Genomic DNA, 13,891 nt, shown 5'->3' with positions numbered 1-13,891 from the left:
CGTCTTACATCAGTCAGAATCGACATTCGAAATCGAAAATTTAACAATAATTCCAAAAGTTTTCAAACTTCGGTCAAGTGAATGGTCCATTGGGACGACAATAAATCTCATTTTGCAACCTTGTCCGCAGTCCGGAACATTGTTAAAATTACAATTAAATTATTTTTTCGCTGTATGGTCGAGAAAAAAATTCCAAAAGTTCTGCAAACTTGGGAAAGTTTTCGATATAATATTTCATATCACGTATTAAATTTGCAACCAATCTAAGTGTACGGAACATTGTTAAAATTGCAATTAAATTATTTTTTGCTGTATGGTCGTGAAAAAAATTCCAAAAGTTCTGCAAACTTGACACAGATATCGGAAATATATACCGAACGGTTGTATAAATTTGCAACCTTTTTCGTTGACCGGAACATGTTTATTTATAATTATTTTTAATTCGTGGTAATTTTTTCGAGTAAGGTGGTCTCGGAATAATTACAAAAGTTTTGGAACTTGGTTGCAAACTTCGAAAACATCTATTCTGATGCATTTACAAATTTGCAATCTCATTCAGTTTAATAAAAAAAAAACATTAATATTCAATATTAAAAGATGTTCCGTACACTGAGATTGGTTGCAAATTTAATACGTGATATGAAATATTATATCGAAAACTTCCCCAAGTTTGCAGAACTTTTGGAATTTTTTTCACGACCATACAGCAAAAAATAATTTAATTGCAATTTTAACAATGTTCCGGACTGCGGACAAGGTTGCAAAATGAGATTTATTGTCGTCCCAATGTACCATTCACTTGACCGAAGTTTGAAAACTTTTGGAATTATTGTGAATTGATTGTCTTGACTGACTGGAGTATCTCCAGACAATAAGTTTCGCGCCGAGCTATGAGCCGCGCACCGAATTAAACCGAGAACCAACACATTCGCAAGCAAATTTTTATGGGGACTCCGGACTTGTCACCAGCCGCGTTGAGAATAACCACACACAGCTCAAGATTGGCAAACAATCAATGGCGTGAAATTGAAAACTGTATTCCGACAATTAAAAGCTGTTTCATATTAATTGCATCTACAGACGCTCCGATTTGGTTGGTGCCAACCATATCGGAACCGACAAGGCAACCATTCCAACATTGCTACAGATTGTCATACATTATTCCTCTATGAGATTGTCCTCAGATTGTCCGACGGTTGGCCTTCCAGCTGTCAGTTGACCATAGAGTAATATGTCAGTTGACCATAGTACGAAGAGAATGGGCTAAATTCTACTATAGAAATAGAGAAAATTACAGTCATATGCGGCTCTTACAACTTATTTTTTAAGGTTTTTAATGTAGCCGCACTGTCAATTTTTTTTAATACTTCTAACATAATAAAATACGCTTGATTTCTGGCATCTCTATTTGCGTAATCTTTGTTACTTAAGTCCCACAAACAAGGAAAGTCTTTATATAGTTCCAGCAATTTTATTAATATGTCACGTTCGGTGACCGTAACTCCCTCGGCGTTCATGTTGACGTCCTACACCGGCGGCGTTGCGAATGTGAATGAGCCAATTACCTATATTACTCTATGGAATGAGCCGATTTGGTCGGAACAAAGCTTCCAGACGTTCCAATTTGGTTGCATCGGATAGGAAGTTGGTTTGGTCGGTATCGCCGGCGCATCCGACCACGTCAAACCAATATTAATAATAATTATGTCGGACCGACCGCTCTCTACACTTTCCGATTTGGTCGTGGTCGGATGGTTGGCACCAACCAAATCGGAGCGTCTGTAGATGCTTTTAATCTGTCCCCAATCTGTGGAATTTTGATGTCAATGATAGATCCTGTCAGTTACTCAGATGTCAATTATTGACACTGACTGTCATATTCGCTATTCAAACATCTATTCAAATAATTATATAGTAAAGATAAAAGATATTCCATATTTCAGTTTTCAAATCAATTTTGTTAACAATTGTAATTATTTGTTATTTTAATTAATAGTAGATTTAGTCATTTATATTCAAGCATTGTTAATTATTGAGTTCATACCAAAATAAAATTTAAATAACACTTATGACCACGATTATTTTGTTTGTAAGCTTTGTATACAAAGGCTTAGGTTACCACTGCCTATAAGATCTTCATCTAGAAGTTTATTGTTTACAGCTAGTAAATAAATTTAGCCGTTCCAATTGGCAACCATTCAGATTTATGTATACAATTGAACTAAAATTCTCTCGGTTATAATTTCAATACAGCTTTTAAACTATGGAAAATCAAATACGATTTTTTAGTGATATTGTAAAAGAGGTATTCAACGATGAACATGTTGAAACTGAAACATCTACAGAACAGGTACTTATTTAAGAACTATGTTATCCCCTTAAAATTTGAATCTTTCTGCCCTTACGAACCGTAATAAAATCTTTCACTTATATCCCTAAAGCTATAACAGTATCTATGAGGTTATTTAAAAGTTACAATTTAAAAGGGCAAGGTAAGCATAATATTTTAATGCTTTCAGGTACAGGTTGAAAAAGTTATCTCCAGAATTTATAAGCTGTTTGAGCGTGATGCATCAATTGATCCAAACTTACCGAAACTCAGGAAAAAGGTACATAGCAGAGTTTTAAATTCATGGCTAATGACTTTGCCAAAAAATTATACATGTTTGGATGCAAGTCGGCCATGGCTTATTTACTGGATCTTGCATGCTCTATACTTATTAAATGATATGCCTCAAGCTGAAACCCTTTCTGATATTGTGAACTTCCTCAAACAATGCCAACACAAAGATGGTGGGTACGGTGGTGGACCCTTGCAACACCCACATTTAGGCACAACTTATGCTGCTGTAAATGCATTAAGTATAATTGGGACAGATGAAGCATACAATTCAATAGACAGGAGCAAATTACAAAAGTTCCTATGGACTCTCAGGGATGTGGATGGTTCCTTTGCACTTCATATAGGCGGAGAACAGGACATTAGAGGTGCCTATTGTGCAGCTAGTGTAGCTAAACTCACAAACATATATACAGATGCTTTATTTGACAAAACTGCAGAATGGGTTGTCAGCTGTCAAACATATGAAGGTGGTTTTGCGGGTTGTCCCGGTATGGAAGCACATGGTGGTTACGCGTTTTGTGGAATTGCCTGCTTAGCTTTACTGAATAGAACACAATTATGTGATGTTGATGCATTGCTGAGATGGAGTGTAAACCGTCAAATGCGTTTAGAGGGTGGTTTCCAAGGAAGAACAAACAAATTAGTTGATGGATGTTATTCTTTTTGGCAGGGGGCAATATTACCTATAATCAGTGCTATTTTGTCACAAGGTAAAAATATAAAAGTTATTTATAATGCAGTAACAATATATTTAAGCCTACCTTGTTTGTGTATACTCAATTGAATTTTTTTTCAGAAAACAAAGAATTAATAGAAACAGTTTTATTTAACCAAGGTGCCTTACAAGAATACATAATAGTTTGCTGTGAAGCACCAGAAGGGGGGCTTGTGGATAAGCCAGGAAAGTAAGTAATTTTTCGATAATCAACATAAACTAAATATAGACTACAGGCCCGTGTTGAAAAAATTATGGGTGATTTGACCCACCACCTGACCTATCTAGAATGATATAAGAGCATAAAATAAAAAGATTCAGCACTATGACGTCACTTGTAAGCTGTCCACCTGAGTGCAGATGAGAATTCGAAGGTTCAGGTAGAGATTTTCTCCCCTTGTCTCCATGATTTTTGTACGGCGTTGCGGAATTATGGCTTAAAAGCAGTATAGAAATAGTATGACACAGATGCCGTACAAAAATGGTGGTCCACAAAGTCGGAATTTATTTTTATTTTTCGACAGTTGCCGGGGTAAATTTGGTCATTTGATTTTGTACGGCATCTGTGTCATACTATTTCTATACTACTTTTAATCAATTATTCCGCAACGCCGTACAAAAATCATGGAGACAAGGGGAGAAAATCTCTACCTGAACCTTCGAATTCTCATCTGCACTCAGGTGGACAGCTTACAAGTGACGTCATAGTGCTGAATCTTATTATTTTATGCTCTTATATCATTCTAGATAGGTCAGGTGGTGGGTCAAATGACCCATAATTTTTTCAACATGGGCCTGTAGTCTAATAATAATGTCCTTAATTTCCATTTATAAGCATATAAATTAAGTTTTCTATAAATTCTTGAAATTGCTGCAAAATAGTCGAAAATTATTCTCCTCTTAACATGTCTTTCATGTAAGCAAATTATATTTTAACACCTACAATCTACTTATTAGTATTACCTACATTATGTAAAGTTGATATGTTTTGTTAATTCAATTTTCTATTATTCCAGACCTCGCGATATATACCACACATGTTACACACTGAGTGGATTGTCAGTGGCCCAGCACGGCACAGGAGCAGGAGATCCTTTCGTCATAGGCTCACCGAACAATGAACTGAACAGAGTTCATCCTTTGCACAACATTGCACCACACCTTGTATATAATGCAATACACTATTTTATAAGACATCCTCCTCCAGTGAAAGGTGATGAAAAATAATTGGGTGACAAATCTTGCACGGTATTTGGCGATTGGTATAGCATTTGTATATCTACAAATTAAAAAACATTTTTGTAATGAACAGAGAGAAGAGATCTTTTCTATAATCTACTTGGATCTACTGGCAGCTTTAGTTCGAAATTCATCAAATAAATATGTGTCTATGCTTCTTGGTAAAAACATACAAAATACATTTTGACAGAAGGTATTTCAATAAATTATGTACTATCAGAGCCAATAACCGCTATGGCGAAAGAAGATGCTCATACATAATTCCACGTTTAATCAATAAATTAGATAATAACATTAGAAATAAAATAAACTGTAAAAATGTTAACCGTCAATTAAAATCATACTATATATCACGTTTATAAAGACTCGGCCAGCACAGTAGGTGATCGCAAATAATTTTTTCCACAAGTACCCTATTGTACGTCATATTTTTTCTGTTGTATAATTTACTTGCCATCTTAATGTATTTTTCAATGTTATTTCATAATGTAAATGTAATTTTCAAATGTAATGCAGCAAAATTTATATTGATCTGTCTAGTATTTGTTTGGCGTCTAGAATGCATGTGCACCACGATCAAATCGTGTCGATTTATGTGGTGTTTCTTCTGTATGCTTAATGTTTGTTTATTTTTCTATCAATAAATGGTTTAAAAAAAAATATGATCTTGTGACTGAAATGTTCTTGCATTTATATAATATGTTATATTGCAATTAGCATAATATAATATGTAAGTACATACAAAGATCCACTGGAGTTCGTGATTGTTATATTAGGCATGTTTTTTATATTATAATGATTAATGATCCACGTAAACATTTTGATGTTTTTTATAATTAACAGACGGAGATAGTAGGTATGCTGTTAAATGTACAATCGCCAACTACTGTTCTAAACTTATGTAAATAAGTAATACTATTTATTAGAAAAATATTACATGAGAAATTTTATTCATATTTGAGTAGTTTTATTGACGATTTTAAAATTACTAACCTGAATTATATAAGGACTAGTTGTGCCGCGCACGTACGCGCGGGCAAAAGCAAGTATTTCTATTGCTTAAGTGATATTCTGATTCATAAGTTCTGACTGTCAAGTAACTACTACCTATGTATTATCAAAATCCATTCAGTGGTTTTCCAGTAAGGGGAACAAAAAAAAAACATACATACTTAACGTTATTAGCAACGTACCCTAGTTTTACCCGCAGTGCTCGGCTCCTGTCGGTATTAGCGACATAATATATAGCCTTCCTCGATAAACAGGCTATCTAACATCGAAAAAATTTTTCAAATCGGACCAGTAGTTCCCAAGATTAGCACGTTCAAACAAACAAACTCTTCAGCTTTATAATACATATTAGTATAGATAAGTAAGTTATTAGTAATTAGTAAGATTAAGTGCAAAAAATAGTTAAAGCATATATTTAGTTACATAAAATTACGTTATACCTTTAATTATTATTTTTTGTTAAAGTTTCTGTACCTACGAATATTTCAAGCATCTACGTGTTTCCGTTATCAATATCGAGCAAAAAAGTTTTCATTTCGAGCTTATTATATGAGAGCCTCGATAAATATGTTTATTATTCTTATTTTAAGTAGGTATTTGTCTTTATAGCGGCAACAGATATACTTTTTATCTAAAATTTTCGTCTGTTTTACTATCACAGATATGATCATGAGATACCTACAGCCTGGTTGCAGACGGACGCATGGACAGACCTACAGCGAAGTCGTACTCACTTTTATTTTTTACCGGTTTTACCTGTGGGTTTTACCCTTTTGGTACGGAACTCTAAAAATAATATATGCTAGTTATTTATGGTAGGAGCCCGCGATACCGTATCTGAAAATAACTCGACGGAAGAGTGGAATTCCGATATAAACCAGGAACCATACATACATAGAAATTATTCTCTTCACTGAAAAAAAAAAGTTGTGGGAATGTAGGGATTAAACTGAACAATTTCTGTGTTATCTGTATAAAATAAATCGTCAATTTCCAATACGTCGCGTAGGTACCATTACAGCTTACAGGGTGCACAATGAACTTGCGACAAAAAACAACGTGAGTCATGAAATACCTATAACAATTTTTATTGACTGTACATATTTCAAAGTGAAGGCAATCTCAACATATTGTTTCTAGTCGTAATTACTATTACACGATAATAAGCCAAAAAAATAATTATGCGTTTGTTTCGGACATCGATATTTAAAAAACAATTTTTAATAAGCACATGATACAAAATCGGTTCACTTTAACATATTTTATCACATTTTTGAATATAAATCTAACAGCTATTTAGTATATTTGATGAATTTATATAATATGTATGTTGAATGCTAGGGCATTAAATTAGGATTTAAAGAACTAGTGGACCGATTTCAAAATTTATATCCGTTGGACTTGGGCATGCCGCATGCATGCATACTCATTACATAAGTAGGTACTAGGTACCTATGTAAACAGTACTTTCGTTGTTCGCCTTGAGATTCGTGTTAAGATCGGTCGTAATCAAAGGAAAGAGGAACGTAAACAGTGGTTCGCGTCGATACTCGTATATACGAACGTTTAGTCCAATTTATCGTCAAGTCTCTAGTCTCTAGGCGATTCTTTGTATAGCCAGTATAGCCTAGTATATTGCGTCTGCACCCCATGGCATGGTTTCACACGCGCACTTGCATGATTTTGTCCTTTTAATCCTAATGTTCCTGTAGGTAGGTATATCGGCATTTAAGGTAAATAGTAAATACCCGAACATAAGCTATCTGTCAGTGAAAGTCCCGTCAAAATGGGTCCAGACGTTCCTGAGATTAGCCGAAACAAACAGCTAGATAGACAAAAATTGTAAAAAAAATACTATTTTTATACCTATACGTATAGGTACTTACATTGTTTACATTCTGTGGTTTACATCCATACATGTAGTAAAAATCGGTTATTTAAATATTAAAAACAGACACTCCAATTTATTATTGGAATAAAAGTGAAGTCCCGTGTCCCCGTAGTGGGGTAGGGGGCAGATGCATTATTCATACATCTGTTTCACTGATCGATTTTTCTTTAGGGACAAGTAGGTGATGGTCCTGCCAGACCGAGACATTTTTTTTTTTCGTCTCCACCGGGAATCGAACCCAGGACCCCTCGGTTCTACGCTCACGCGTCAACCACTGTACCGAGGAGGCGGTCTTTTTTTGTCGGATTATTGGAATAGATAACCATTAAAACTTAACTAGTTAATTAACAAACGAAATTATTAGAAATATGTTACAAATGAATCTTTTTCTATTATCACAGGCACACCGCACAACAACTGTGTACCTACTTGGTAAACACCTACGAGTTTCCGCCATATATGATATAGGTATATAATATAGGCATTTTTTTTTCTTCGTCTCCACCGGGAATCGAACCCAGGACCCCTCGGTGTTACGCTCACTCGTCAACCACTGTACCGAGGAGGCGGTCAAACCTTTAATAGGTAATAAAGAAAAGGCCAACTAGACTGAGTCGCCTTAGAAATTCTAATAGGTACATAATCATTGCAAAATTCCACAACCACAAGTAATTTTTCCGGTTTTCCTTGTAATGGTCGTGACATCGAAAACTGTTATATCCGCAAATTGAAGTCGTGAGTCAATTATGAGGACACAGAAGGCTGATCACCTTCTTGTCCCTAAAGAAAATCGAACAGTGAAACAGATGTATGCACTATGCATAATGCATCTGCCCCTTCCCCTCTAGGGGACACGGGACTTCACTTTACTATAGCCTTGAATATTAAACATCCTGACTTTAATATTGTTTTGGATAATTTTAAATACGTATTAGTAATAAGGTAGTTAGTCATAACTCATAACATATTATGTCATAAGTTAATTTATTAGGTACACATAAGTATATAATATATGACACCATAAGATTGTAAAAACCGTTAGATTAAAATCTTCACGATTTTGCGGTGATATGCGCGCGGTACATACATATGTTTTTACTTTTTAGTTTCTCAGCAAATAGCCATATTAGTTAGACATAGGTAAAAAAAATGATGCTAATAGGTGAGAAATATATATCTATATTTGCTATCAGTATTTTTAACCTTTTACCTGGCACAATCTATCAATGTATTATAATTAAATAAAGATAACTATTTAACTTTGTCTCCTCATACATGCAATTTGTCAACATCAACTATCTTACAGGCAAAAACAATAATAACCATTTCAGTGTAATCATTATATTATATTGTTCATATAAATTAGTTTAGATCAATAATTAAGCCCCTTAAATTACTCTCATTCAAACATATACATACTATAATTTTCTACAATATATTATCTTTCACTAAATTTTTATGCAATTTCACTTTGCTCTGCAAAATCAATACAACACATTAATATGATTTCATTAAACTAGGACAAACTCTTCAGATTCTAGATCTGTATCACTATCTTGTATGGGAGCAACCCAGTTTCGCTCTGTTTCAAATATAGAATATCGGATATTTGGAGGGTTCATTACACTACTACGGGAACCATTATGAAGTGTGAATATAGGGTATTCATGATTTGATGACACTCCCTGAGGAGTTAAAAATGACCCTATAATATTCACAAAAGTTTCAAAATCGTTGTGTGTAGCTAGATAGAAACCTATACAACAAGATGGATCCATCTTTATAATAGGCATTTTTCTTGGAGATCGGCAGTGAAAGCTTTGGAGTGAAAAGTTTGGTTGCCATACATCAACCATTTCTTGACAGTAATGTGGATCTAAATGAATTAATCTGTCATCCTGGTAACCAACAAAATAAAGGGAATGTTTTGGCCTGCCACCAATTACTCCTATACAGAAATCCAATGTCAGCAATGATGTTAAACAAGGTCCATATATAGGATTAAACTTCTCAGAGCCCAACTTCACAGGTACTAACAGAATAAGGGATTTCCAAGAGCCATTTGGTAATTTACATAGAGAATAAACATCTTGAATGTATACAGTTGAATCTTGAGCAACATAAACATCTAACTTATCAAATTCATAATTCTCTTTTGAGGCAGCAATCATCACAGCTTTTAAACAATGGGCAACTGATGCTGGTCCATACCAATCTCCAGGTTTTTTCCCTAATGCCTCTCCTAACCTCACCATCTGATGGATAGAAAGAGGGCTGTTCACAGAGGATTTGTCCCCGAACCACTTAATAATCATGCGATGAAGACAATCTTCTTGGAATTCTCGAGCATTTTGTATTGGTCTTTCAGGTGTCCATCTCCATGAACGCCCTAAAAAATGACAAACTAATGCTTGAGCCAACATCATTTGTCCACTCCTTAACATACATCCCCAACCACAATCAGTGGTAAATGAGGAGCCAGACATTGTAGGGAATTCTCTCCTGTATGTCATCCATAGTCTGCTAATGAAATCCGATTTAAAGCCTTCTATACCTTCTCCATATATTTGTTCCACAGGTTCATTGGCTGTAGCCTCAGTACCAATTTCTGTAGATGATTCTAATGAACCACTTGGACTGAGCTTTCGATGATAGCATCGTCCTAAGAGCCAAACAGGTGATTCTTTTGAAAAATTTGTTTTTAGTTTAACAGTCCATCCAAATTTCATGTTATTCCACATAGATAATAAACGAGACTCAACTTTTCCCTTGAGGTCGTAGAAATCTTCCGAGTTTTCACGTGCATTGTCTCTTAATGTAGCTGCTCCATCAACATTTGATACCGTCAATGTCGTTGTTCCTTGTGTTCCATTATTACTAGCAGACATGAGCAGAGAATTTTGCGAAACAATGCTACTTGATCCGTTCATCTTTCCTTTGCTCACGCTGCAGATGCTCAGGTCTTACCAATATGTAGAATATACATATTTTTGTCAAACATTTAATGTTTAAAACACAAATAAACACACCATACTCTCAGCATTTGTAAGAAATATTAGTCCCGGAATGAATTCAATATTCTACACTTTGTCACTTTTTGATGTTTGTTTGACTTTGACATATTTTGGCAAGTGGCTCAATAATCATCAATAGAACATAGATTATAAAATAAAATGAGTTGGTTAAGTATATTAATTTAGCTTATCTACTTGCTTTCACAGAGCAAGTAATGCTGGCTTTCAGCTCGAAACTAAGAGAAAGAAAGTCCCATAAAGTTCCCGTTGGGATTTCCGAGATAAAACTGTCTATCGATTAGGTCCTTTATAAAATTTCATCTACATCAGTTCAGTGGTTTAGAAGAAGACTTCACGCCTAAACCACACAGACAGACATAACCGTATATTTACTGCAGCCTGTTCTCGAACCGACTTATCGATTTGAAGTCCGAGGTTCTCACCACTGAGCCACCACTGCACTTTACTTAATCAGACTACTAGTATCAGGCACTTAAGTTACCTTAAGAGTTACTAACTGGTTACTATGCTCGTGTAAACCAGCCAAATAAACATAATAATCGTGTATAACCACCAATAACCACACAGTGTAAAACCATATATATAAAACTAATTTTTTATACATATTTTTGAAATTTTGACATTTCAAATGTCACTTCACTTCAGTAACCTGTGTCAGTAACAACCTCAGGTAACAACTCTAGATATAAAGAAAGACACATTAAATTTAGGTATATCAAAAACATTGTTTTACAAAAAAATATAAAAAACCAATCTGTGTGTTGAATCTCCAGTCTCCTACAAAATAATTAATTAGCTAAGATGATGCCTGCAAGAATTGGCCATCTTCCTATTGCTGCTGAAAATCCCCTGGGACTATCATGGCACGATTCGGCGTGGATTCCATCACTTAATCCGTCTAATATTATGGATTATTTTTCTGAAAGATCAAACCCCTTTTTTGACCGGACATGTAACAATGAAGTGGTAAAAATGCAACGTCTTAGCATGGATCAACTGCAGTAAGCATAAGATTTACTGTTATTTAGTTTAATTTTGAACATATTCTTTAATTCTTTATTACACTATGATTGAGAAGGGGTCAAGCAATGGCATATTTAAAATAGTAGACATTCTTTATCAGAATCTATAGCTAAACAAGTTGCTATAATTATGTCAATGGGCTGAAAATTGAGTAAGCTAATAATTTTAATGAATTTGCAATGTTTTCAGTGTTTTGAGATACCTATAGTGCACTCAATGTTTACACCAATATATATTAAAATTTGATTTTGTTGTAACATTAGAAAACAATTCAAAGAATTAAAGTCAATATGATTGTTATTTCAGAAACATGACAGGCCTAGAATATATTTTACTCCATGTTCAAGAACCAATCTTGTATGTCATCAGAAAGCAACACAGGCACAGTCCCTTACAGACAATACCTTTAGCAGATTATTATATTATTGCAGGCATTGTTTATCAAGCACCAGACCTTGCTAGTGTCCTTAATTCAAGATTGGTAAGAATATCAGTATTAAATTGTGAATATTAATGTAATGGCTCATGCTGCAACAACTTAAAACATTTACAGTGACTAAATATATATTATTATGTTATTAAGAGGCAACATTATTCTAATTTGGTGAATAAAATATTATGTAGAAAGCTTCTTAGACTGTTTGTTATCTGTATAGATCTGAATTAAGTTTACACTAAAACATGCAACTTATTTATTTTGTAGCTGTCTGCAGTTCATCATTTACAATGCTCATTTGAGGAAACAATGTCCTATTCCAAGTATCATCCCAGTAAAGGATATTGGTGGGATTTCAAGGCTAACAAACCAGGTATGTCTCCTCTTTTTGAGAAGCTAAGACACTGTTGAGTGTTGAAGCTATATTTATGTATTGGCAAAAGGTCCTCTACACAAATTATCTCAATTCTAATTTGATTATAAATTCATTACAATTTAATTTAAATACTAATGTATTATTTAAAAATAGGTGTAAGTCCATTCAACGCTGGACAGTCTGCTCCAAAGGAAGTATCGAGTACTCCAAAGGAGGAACCTTCTACATTGTTCCAAAGACAAAGAGTAGACATGCTGCTTGCTGAATTAGTCAGGCAGTTCCCCCTCCCTGTCATTCCTGCAGCATCGAGTCAGGTTTGTTGCTATACACACATGGATATGAAAACAGTGCTATTTTATTTTATGAAGGAACTGATAAAAAGAATTACATATAATATGGTTGGAAATGCAAAAATATTTTCATGAGTTGTAGTACTAAACAGGTACAAAATAATACTTTGTTATATTCTTTGTTCACAGACAAATGGTGTTACGGTGAAAACTGAAAATACAAATGATAAAGGTGATAAATCAAGTGATGGAGGTAATTTAAACAATATAACCATAAAACAAGAACCAATGGACACAATGCATTCAGAAATGACAAATGGAAATATGCCAGGACATATGGAAATAAAACAAGAGATTAAGCAAGAAAACATGAAACCACCTCCGGAGAAAAAGCCCAGAAGTTTAGTTTAAAATTTATTAATATTAAAAAGAATTAAATACTTGATAAGATTAAAGTGTATAAACGCTTTTTGTTTTTTATTCATTAACCTTTGTGTATTTCATTAAAACTAGAGACACCCGTTTATCTTGTAATTGTGTTCAATAAAGTTTTCATAGCAATGCTTCATTGTTCCTCTCTTTCTGTAAATTATATAAATTGATAACATTGTCCTTTAATTTGTTATTATCAGTACATATTATACAATTAGCACTTTCACTTCTAGTAGAACTTAGTGGATCTCTGAAACATAAAAACTTATTACTTCTCATAAATACAAAATAAATTGCAGCTATACATCAAATTTCTTAAATAATGTGTATTGCCTTACGTTGCATTATTGAATCCCAATTTGAATCCATACCGGAAACCCTCTTCATATCCCATATCAAAACTTGATTGAAATGCCTTACTTTCACCATCTACTACACCATCTGAATATCGGACTTTATGAATAGTATTTACTGTCCTCGCCCAAGTTTTAGCTGAAAGTTTAATAGTTTCATCTCCCATCATGAAAATGTGTTCTTATTAGAATAACAATTTGAATTTGTTGTGATTTCTTTTACAAAATATATAGTTGTTTTCATAATCATTGGCGCTTAATCCCTGTCGTTTTCCATTCACGATATGATTTAAAATTGTTATTTGTTAATTGTTATATTTAATTAATTTGAGTTTCGCGTATTTACAATAGTAATTTCAAAATTTTGATTGGAAATTTGACAGTTCGCCTAATGAACCACAGATTATTATAGTACTTGTCAGTTGTCACAATTAATGTAATGCACAGATGTACAAGATGTACAAAAA

At 34.0% G+C, this 13,891-nt stretch overlaps 3 protein-coding genes across 4 annotated transcripts; 2 read left to right on the top strand and 1 right to left on the bottom strand.

Annotated features, from left to right (window-relative positions):
- The first annotated feature begins 1,886 nt into the window (after window positions 1-1,886).
- Fntb (Farnesyl transferase beta subunit) lies at window positions 1,887-4,775 on the top strand. 2 transcript variants are annotated; one of them, XM_090112650.1, is made up of 5 exons: window positions 1,916-1,969; window positions 2,162-2,350; window positions 2,520-3,333; window positions 3,420-3,528; window positions 4,355-4,775. In XM_090112650.1, exons 2-5 carry the CDS (start codon window positions 2,264-2,266, stop codon window positions 4,563-4,565), a joined length of 1,221 nt encoding a protein of 406 aa, XP_089968776.1. In that variant the 5' UTR covers window positions 1,916-1,969; window positions 2,162-2,263; the 3' UTR covers window positions 4,566-4,775. The 2 variants fall into 2 exon arrangements, with proteins under 2 accessions (XP_089968775.1, XP_089968776.1); XM_090112649.1 differs by having other exon boundaries at window positions 1,887-2,350.
- Window positions 4,776-8,895: 4,120 nt separating this feature from the next.
- Atg4b (Autophagy-related 4b) lies at window positions 8,896-10,592 on the bottom strand. The gene has a single exon (XM_090112616.1). It carries the CDS (start codon window positions 10,407-10,409, stop codon window positions 8,991-8,993), a length of 1,419 nt encoding a protein of 472 aa, XP_089968742.1. The 5' UTR covers window positions 10,410-10,592; the 3' UTR covers window positions 8,896-8,990.
- A 600-nt stretch (window positions 10,593-11,192) lies between these two features.
- MED6 (mediator complex subunit 6) lies at window positions 11,193-13,106 on the top strand. The gene is made up of 5 exons (XM_090112669.1): window positions 11,193-11,515; window positions 11,844-12,018; window positions 12,241-12,346; window positions 12,503-12,663; window positions 12,829-13,106. The coding sequence occupies exons 1-5, from the start codon at window positions 11,316-11,318 to the stop codon at window positions 13,048-13,050; spliced, it is 864 nt and encodes a 287-aa protein (XP_089968795.1). The 5' UTR covers window positions 11,193-11,315; the 3' UTR covers window positions 13,051-13,106.
- Window positions 13,107-13,891: the final 785 nt, after the last annotated feature.

Source organism: Colias eurytheme, chromosome 18, assembly GCF_061535395.1.
Source record: "Colias eurytheme isolate Ceu_HAF_F1 chromosome 18, ilColEury1 Martin Lab GWU primary, whole genome shotgun sequence".
Lineage (NCBI taxonomy): Eukaryota > Metazoa > Arthropoda > Insecta > Lepidoptera > Pieridae > Colias > Colias eurytheme.
This window is presented reverse-complemented; position numbering and strand designations above follow the sequence as displayed.